Genomic DNA, 9,127 nt, shown 5'->3' on the forward strand with positions numbered 1-9,127 from the left:
CTCTATTAGATTACATCAGAGATCTATTTTATTTTAAACATCTGGGCTGTGCAAATATCCCCTCCTTTTTTTGCCCCTTTTCTTGGAGTTTTGCAATAATTTCTTCCCTAGTCACTCCTCTGTTATTTTCAGAACCAATAGGATTAATGCATCTTCCATGGGAGCTATGTGAATTTATTTTTCTCTCCTTCCTTTCCTCCATGGGAAGAAAAATTATATCAAATTAAAAGAGAACAAGCAGCAAAATATCACCTGGTGTTTTCCACCTTGCAGCTTGAGCCAGGCTGCAATCAGGGCATGCCAGGATAACTACCACCTCTCACATCTATGTACGATGTGAACTATGTCCTGCTGTGGCTTGTGGAAAGGAACTGCAAATGATCACTGCTGGAAACCATGGCCCTCTCTGTATTAATCACAGTGTTTGTATAGCACCACTGGTGCCTCTGTGGGATTGAAAGCAGCAGGACTGAATGCAAGTCCAAATTGTAGTTTGCTGAAGACACTGGAATCATTCTCTCCAGTGTTTTGTTTTTTGTTTTTTTTCCCCAATAAATGTAGAGTTAATATCATTTTCTAGCCAATATCACAGAGTTTGGGTAGGAAGTAGTCATAGAAGGTCTCCAAGGTCAGGGCATCCACCACATCTCTGGCAACCTATTCCAGTGCCTCACCAACTTTATCCTAAAAAACTTTTTTCTTATATCTAATGTAAATCTCCTCTCCTTTAATTTGAAACTGTATCCCCTTTGTCCTATCACTGCAGACCTTGCTAAAGAGTTTGTCCCTTCTTTCTTCTAGTCTCCATTTATATATTGGAAGGCTACTCTTGGGTCTCCCCAAGAGCCACCTTTTCTTCAGGCTGAATAGCCTCAGCTCTCGGCCTGACCTCATAGGCAAGGTGATCCATCCCTTGGATCATTTTTGTGGCCCCCTCTGGATGTTCTCTAACAGGTGAGTATCTCTCCTGTACTGAAGACTCCACGTTTGGATGCAATACTCCAAGTGAGATCTTAGCAGAACAAAGTAGAGGGGAAGGATTATCTTCCTCACCCTGCTGGCCACACTTCTTTTGATGCAGCACAGGATATAGTCAGCTTTCTGGGCTGCAAGGACACTTTAGTGACTCATATGCAGCTTCCCATTCACCATTACTCCCAGGTCCTTTCAGTATTGTACTTGATCATTTTGTTCCCCAGCTTGTATTGATAGCAGGGGTTGCCAAAACCCAGGAGCAAGACCTTGCACTTGGCTTTGCTGAAGCTCATGAGATTCTCCTCCCACTGCTCAGCCTGGTCCCTGGGGACCTCCCCTACTCGTCTCCTGAACAATTCAAAGTCTGCCCTCCAGAAGTTTAAGGCAGCAGTTTTTGCTGTCCCCTCTCCTGGCATCCCATCCCTCAGACATGTCAACTGGACCCCACACCTTGTTATCATCTGCAAACTTGCTGAGGGTGCACTAAATCCTACTGTCAATTTAATTAATGAGGATGTTGAAGAGCAGTAGTCCTAGTACTGACCCCTGTGGGACACCACTCATCACTGATTTCCATCCAGACACTGAGCCATTGACCACCACTCTCTGGGTTTGATCCTGCAGCCAGTTCTTCGTTCACTGAACAGTCCACCCATCAAATGCATACCTTTCCCATCTGGAAATAAAGATATTGAGGGGAACTGTGACAAAGGCCTTACTGAATTCTAGATAGATGACATCAGTGACTGTGCTGTCCTCCTCTTGTGATTCTGGGACTAAGATCCAGAGGCTGCTATGGACCTGCTCTGCTGACTCAGCTCAAGCCAGGTCTGTGTGTTCGTTGTGTTTTCATAAGATGAACAAATCTCTGAAATGCTCACTTCACCTTTGAGTCATTTAGACCACAATGCAAGGCCACGAAGGCAAATATATAGCCCTGACAGTTGGCTGGAGGCAAGATTCAGTTGGTTATACCAGTTTGAATACCCTCAACAACTGGATATTCCGACATCTCCCTGAAATTTCGCTCTCTTTTTTTGCTTTGTTCCTTAATTTCTGAATGCATGAAAACTTCGCCTCCAGATCTGAAAGTGAGTGATGAAGGTCATACATCTGTAGGGCTGCCCCAATTTGCAGAATTGATGGAAGTTGGTGGAAAAGGGAACTGCTTGTCCAGATAATGCATTAGGCATCAACGAATGCCCTCAAGTCTAGAGATAATATCTCTGCCTCTGCACAAAGTGATTGCTGAGAGTCATAGAATCATTAAGGTTGTAGAAAACCACTAATATAATCTAGTCCAACAATCAAAGGAGACAAGCCCACAGAGGGGCAGGTAAAATCCTCCAGGTGCAGCAGTGCTGTAGCTTCATCTCTCGGGGGGGGCTGCACATCTTTTATGGCTCTTTGGAGACATTGATCTCTCTGTTCCATTTTATTGAGCCTATATTTAAACTTCTACCTCCGTATGTCCACTTGACCCAGTGATGCAAAATTCTGCACATACCTTTGAATTTCCTGTCAGTATCCTGCCTTTACTGGGACAGTGGTGCTCACTAAGTTTAATTCCTAGAGACAAAGCAGACAGAATAAATAAAAGCAATCACAGAAGCAGAAGTTTGATGTGAATTAAACTTTGTGAGGGCTTCCAGCTATTCATCCTGTGGCTTAGGACTAACAGAGCATGAACAGATGAATACTGACGTGAAATTTTACACCTCTGACACATTGTGCTAAAGACTTCTCACCTTGCCTAATATAGGAATGTATTACAAGTGCTTTGAGCTTTTTACTCTATTTTCCACACTAGATACTTGATGCTTGGCAACAGAGCCACATTATCAAGGAAATCCCAGGTAGAAAGAGATTGCCAGTGCAGTGAGATACAGGATGCTCACCACAAGCACCAGTGGCACAAGGAAGGCGTTGGTCTCCTACCCACGGCATCCTTGCTCCCAGCCACCTACTCACCTTGCAGTGCTGAGATTGCCTGTTTTCCCCTTGTTTTCTGCAAGACAAGGAAAAAAAAACCTAATTTTCCCTGAGCGTGCACTAAATAAGTATTTTATAACCATACATGGTCTTTTACCATTCTACTACCCTCCTCCTACTCCTCTCCCACCAGCTCTTTCTAGGCTTTAATCTAGCTCTTTCAAGGAGTTTTTTTGTCCTCCTCTGTTTTTCCTCTTCTGTAGCTTTTCCCCTCCTTGGCACTTCCCTCCTTATCCAGACCTTGATGTGCAGGAAACTACCCAGAGACATGCTGAGCACATAAAAAAGACACCACAGGCTGAAAACTGGAGGATCCACCTTTATTCACTAGGTTTTCATCCAGAAAGCCCCCTTCTTACTTGTAGGTTTTTCCTAGGTGTTGTTTTTTCCTAGACATCTGTAATGGATATAGGGTGAAAACTGAGTTTGCCACAGAGGACATGACAGGAACATCATGAATGTGTTAGAATGGTTCATGGGATGTACTCATGTGCCCTTTGCCACTTTTACTCCCCTGAATGAGATAAGGAATAAGAATAGAGAGAAATGCATGTTTTTGATCTTTCCCTTCCTAAATAGATCGATAATCTGGACATTCCTAACTTGTTTGGATCTGCTTCCACTTGTGTTTTTACCGCAAGCAGAACATCAAGTTGCTCCAAGGGAGAATCTGAGCAAACCCCCAGAACTGAGAGGAGTCATTGACTTTTCCCAGAGCTGAGGTCTGGAATAATCATCACTTTTCATTTCCTGTCATCCCTGCTGTGAAGAAATAGGTAAATAATAGGAGAAATTGAAACAACCTGTGAAACATCTGGAAGGAGATCTCTTGAGATTTTCAGAAATACATCCCATCTCCATGAATGAAGGTTGACCCTTCTGAACCCATTCCATAACTTATTCTAACCAGAATTAAAAGCCAGCTCCCAGCAATTGCAAACTGAAGATTGCTGAATACTGGGAGGGGTTCAACATCCATCTGACTCAGGAGATAGCACCCAATATGGAAAGAAAATAAATCAAAATCCTGATGAAGAATTGCAGGAATTTTGGGGGATTTGTATTAAGTTGTCAAAAGTGTACAGTGTGTGGGAGCTGGGGAGATCTGTTGTGTCCAGTATGAGTATATCCTCTGCTCTTGTTGGCATCACCCCAAGCACCAGCCTTGGTGGCGCTGCCCAGTCCCTCCTGCTGCTCAGAGTCATCACTCTTAATTCACCACTGCTTCCTGGTGAGGACAGCTGCAAGGTGAGATGTGGGCTCTGGAGAACAAAAGCAACCATAAGTGAAGAACATCTGTTTATAAAAGCTGGAAACTGGAAATTTGAGTATTTTAGTTCTGAATGTCCAAACTCCTGGATTGAATCCCATTGAATTCACAGCACTGAAGATGGGTGAAGACACACTTGCGTGAAGAAGTTTTCCCAAGGCATCTAAAAGTTCACGAAGTATCTTGGCAGAGAGAGGATTGCAAATGCTTTTACTGGAGCACAGATGCCCATCAACGTCACAGAACACACTGGAGGAGTGTGACAAAAGCCATGGCCACCACACCCAGTGCTGCAGAGCTGCTTCTCCCCCCATTGCTGCTCCTGGTGTCATCGGAGCAGAGGTCGGTGTAGCAGCATGATGTTGGCCTGTTTGACCCTATCCCATCATAGGTGACACACTCCTCTTCACAGCTTCTTGTGACGGTGATGTTGCCAAAAAATGGGTAACCTGAAATTGATGCATTGGAGAAGGGGGAGAAGAGAGAGAGAAAGAATTGGTGAAGAGAAGTACAAACAACTGGCTTTGAGCAACTTTGACTTTGTCCAATGGACAGAACTTGAAGGCATAGTGTTTATAGGTCAACAAAGACAAATAAAGGGAGGACCATCTTTAATCCACTGGTGTTTGTAATTTAGACTGAACTTTGAAGGAGAAGGTCCCCTGGTTTTCCATGCTGCCTCCCATTCTCTTTCCTGATCCTTCCAGATTTATTCTAGTGCAGACAAGCAACACAAATTCCTGCATGTTTTGTTCAGATAGGTTGCTCTTGCAATAGCTTGTCATGGGAAGTGACAATGTCAAGAAGCACTGATATAACACAAGCATGCTGAGGTTGTTTTTTTTTTACACTGGTGTTAAGTGAGAATGTCTACAAACAAGGAGTCCCTGTGCTTCTGCAGTATGTTTGCACATATCTGATATTTCAGGATCTGTAATGCATAGGGATAGGAAAGGCAAAACAAACTAAGTGGGTTGAGTTCTGTCTGCTTCACTATGAAGCTCTGAGTTCAATGGATGTTTCTCCTTCTTAGCTTGAATAGCCCCACCTGGATTCTTCCAGAGAAGTTAAGAATAACCCAAGATGGGGAGAGGGAAGCATGGAGGAAGTCTGTAAGATCATTTGGCCCACAAAGGATTCATCTTGCTCCAAGATATTGGATATTGGGTGCAGTGGATACTGGGAAAAATTTCTTCCAGGTGTGTGGTGGAAGATCCTGGAGCTGTTCAAGAAATGTGGAGATGTGGCACCAAGGGATATGGTTTAGTGGACATGGTGTGGATGGGTTTGAATTGGGCTTGATGATATTGGTGTTCTTTTCAACCTTTAATGATTCTGTGATTCTACGACTACTCAAAGAAAGCAATGAGTCTTACCTAAGTCAACAGAGTGCAGAGTTGTTGTGCACACCTTGGCTCTCGGGGGACATTCGGTGGGTGTTCTACACTTGGAAATATCCATTGGCTCCTTGCATGTGTAGCACTGCAAGGACTGGGCTGCAGAGGAAAACAGAATAGATCTGAGTTGATCCCGGAAACAAAGACAGCAAATCTATTGTAGAGAATATGTTATGATAACTGCTTCATCACCCCATCCAAGATGCAGAGACCCTTGAAACTAAACACAGCTAGAGGCAGTGGCAAAACTTGGATATGTCAAGGGTAAAGACCAAATCCCAGCATCCAAGGATGAGGATGATACTGCAGAGAATTAGGCATTATCACTACTTCTTGGGCTCAGCAGCCTGAAAAGAGCAAATCTGGAAGGGTCTCTTGTCTGAGCAGCTTTGATAGAATCCTTGGAAGGTTTTGGCCCATGAGTTGTTTGGGGATCAATCTATGTCTGTAATTGTTCACATGAATTACAGCATGGTAGTTTGCTGTTGTTCTACAGACTCGTAAATAAGATAGTATCAGTTCCTTAAAATGAATTAAATTTTGGGTTTGGGGAACTGATCTGACCTGAATTAGGACACTTTTGTATTTTGTGCATCCTGTGTAAGAGGTGCTGCAATACAGAGTGAAATAGCTCCTTCTGCTTAGAGCATCATTTGTCTGTAGTTCCTTCATCCACAGAGACAATCATTGAAGTTGAACTTCCAGGACTCTTTTGTGCTTATTTAGAGGGTTTTCTGCACAACTTATTAACTGAAAGCACAATTCAAATTTCAGAGCTGTACCAGAGATCCTAAGGGTTGAACATGGCCTAAAAATACTTTCATCAGCAGTTACTGCTGCTTTTTAAAAAAAGATGATGCTACAGAGCTGTGGATGTTGACAGAGGGACACCTTTACATATGCAAGCCTTGATCACAGCAGTTGCTCAAAAGTCTCACTTCTGGACCTGCCCATCCACAGCCAAAAGATACTGAGTGTACATATTTTTTTGGAGTCATGCTGGTGTGATTTTTACAACAGAAAACAGCCCAGTTTGATGTTTTCTGTGCTATGCATCTTCCAGCGGTGCAGCAGCTGATGAACCACCCAAATGTATCCACTGCCATCTATTGATAAAAAGGCAGAAAGATGTTTCTTTGCCACTGTTTCTGATGTTAGAGAGAAACCCCTGGGACTATGTGATAAGGATAAATATTTTTGAAGGCAGTTGTTTGAACTCCCAACAACAAAGTGGATTTTCAGGACATCTATTTCTCTTAGCACAGCTTCTGAAAAATTCAGCTGTGCAGCAGAGCCTTCACTACGCAGTTTTCTCTATCCTCTTTGCAAAGCTAGAAAAAACTTTTTAGTTTGAGTTCACCCAGTTTGAGGATTTTTGTAGATCACTTCAGAATGATCCACAAGAGATTTTTTTTTTAATGCAAGTTTTTGATATCTTAACATGTAGTGCATAGAGGAGAAAAGTCAGAAAGTTTTCAACCTTGCAAGCATGAGGATGCTTTTGGCTGTGTAGGACTACTGTATGGGTATATGGGTGAAGCAGTGCTAGTTCAAATAATCTGAGGAACTGGTCTGTGATATTTGGGATGAGCTGATTTCCAAACCTCAGCATTTTGGTGGGTGAACAGTAATGTCCCATGTTTTCTGCAGGAATTAATTCTAGTTAAGGGGAAGTTTAAGTGAGAAAGCCATTATCCCTCTGCCCCTTATTATTTCATTTAATCTAGGTGGGGATGTTTGTTTTGTGTGGAGATTGTAGTAGAAGAGGAAAGTCCAAAATTGTCAGGAACAAAGCAGAAGAGACAAACAGAACACTGAGGACAGTGCTGTTTCCTGACCAAAGACAAATAATCATTGCCCATCACTGTCCAGCAGCACTTTCTACCTCTTCATTTTAAAGTATCAGAAGGTTAGTGATTTATCTTGGGACACATACAAGAATGTTTAAAATGTAGATTCACATAGGTGACAAACACTTATTTTTGTATTATCTCTTGTGGATCGAGACTTTTTATATCTCAATACTTGTGTAAATCTTAATGAGCATTTCTTTCATTAAACCAGTACAACTTTTGAAATATAGAAAAGCATTCAATCATAGACACAAGTCAAAATGACCCACTTGCTACAGGCATATTCCCGACCTGCAAGTGCTGCCTAACCCAGCTGCCTCCCAGTGTTTCTTCTCCAGAAAAGCCATATCTGCCTCAGCCTCAACTACAAAGCAAAGGGCGTTGATGCCACTCTGCTCCTGTAAATTTCTTCAATACCACTGGATGAAAACCTGCCCTGTTATCTCCTCAGCAATGCCATTAAACCCAGAACGAGTCTGGAGGAAAGCAGAAACATACCATCTGTGAAGTGTCTTGAAAGGAGAAACAAAACAAACTGAAAAAAAAATCCAACATGTACTGAAATGTAATAAATTACAGTAATGGTATAAAAGTAACTGCAGCTTTCTTGGTTCAGCTCTTTGGGTGTGTTCAACACAGAGCGTGAAAGGAAACAAACCATTCAACCAAATTTGAGTTTGCTTCAGAGATATAGGGAAGGAAGAATGAATATAAAAAGAATAAAACAATACAATGCAGCTTGAGGACAAGACTCAACACTTCTGTGCACAGGTTTGCAAGGTGTGTGCCTTTCAGCTGTCTTTCATTTGCAGCCCTCTGAATGATCTCCATGTAAAAATACCTCCAGTTGAGAATGTTCAACTCCTACCCAGGCTGCTTTTCCTTAGAGATCTCTCAGAATCCCATCAAGGCTGCCTAAGGATTTCTGATGACCATGGGGATAGAGGATGAAAACCACAAGGCTTCATCCTTTTATGTATGACCTATTTAACAAGCCAAGGAGATATTTAAAGTAAATCAAAAATAGAGAAAGAGCAAAGCAATAACTAGACCCCACAACAGGCTGTGATCCTGATCCAGCAGAATCCATATCCAGTCAGACTCAAAATAATTTCCTATCATCGTCTAATCTCTAGAAGTTATTGTAGACACCTGAATCTGTTAGTTTCATTAACATTCACAAAGTTCCTGGAGTTATTTGTCATACTCTCACCCATATCTCTCCTGAAGTCTAAAGACTTTGCCCACATTTGTGCTGCCCTGTACCACATCATTCATCCCTTATACATACACCCAAAACAAAGATGTATGTCAGTCCCCTCCACTCTGGGGTGCAGTATGAATGGGAATGGGAGACATAAGATCACTCATGGGTCTACTCCCTGCTCTCTACGAGAGGCATCACAGCTTTCCCTGCCAGGAATGAATATCCTTTTTCCCCTCTCTGTTAATATTCTTAAATACATAAAAGCATCAATTTTCTACCAGATCTTTCTGCTTTGCTGCCTCTCCCCTCCCCTCTTAGGCATTTCCCAAAGGGTCCCACTACGTCAAGAATGCAGTAGTCTTACCCAACTCTACGCATGCCAGGCCAAGCAGCAGCCCTACCAGAGGCATCTTCATGCTGAGCGTAGATCCGT

The 9,127-nt window shown here is 42.6% G+C and overlaps 1 protein-coding gene across 1 annotated transcript; it reads right to left on the reverse strand.

The window, feature by feature from the left end:
• Nucleotides 1-3,266: 3,266 nt before the first annotated feature.
• On the reverse strand, nucleotides 3,267-9,127 carry LOC136058441 (secreted Ly-6/uPAR-related protein 1-like). The gene is made up of 3 exons (XM_065751867.1): nucleotides 9,059-9,127; nucleotides 5,614-5,733; nucleotides 3,267-4,686 (listed from the first exon to the last, which is right to left on the reverse strand). Exons 1-3 carry the CDS (start codon nucleotides 9,108-9,110, stop codon nucleotides 4,475-4,477), a joined length of 384 nt encoding a protein of 127 aa, XP_065607939.1. The 5' UTR covers nucleotides 9,111-9,127; the 3' UTR covers nucleotides 3,267-4,474.

This window comes from Cyrtonyx montezumae, unplaced genomic scaffold (assembly GCF_038088225.1).
Source record: "Cyrtonyx montezumae isolate F1298 unplaced genomic scaffold, pur_monq_1.0 scaffold_8, whole genome shotgun sequence".
Taxonomy (NCBI): Eukaryota; Metazoa; Chordata; class Aves; order Galliformes; family Odontophoridae; genus Cyrtonyx; species Cyrtonyx montezumae.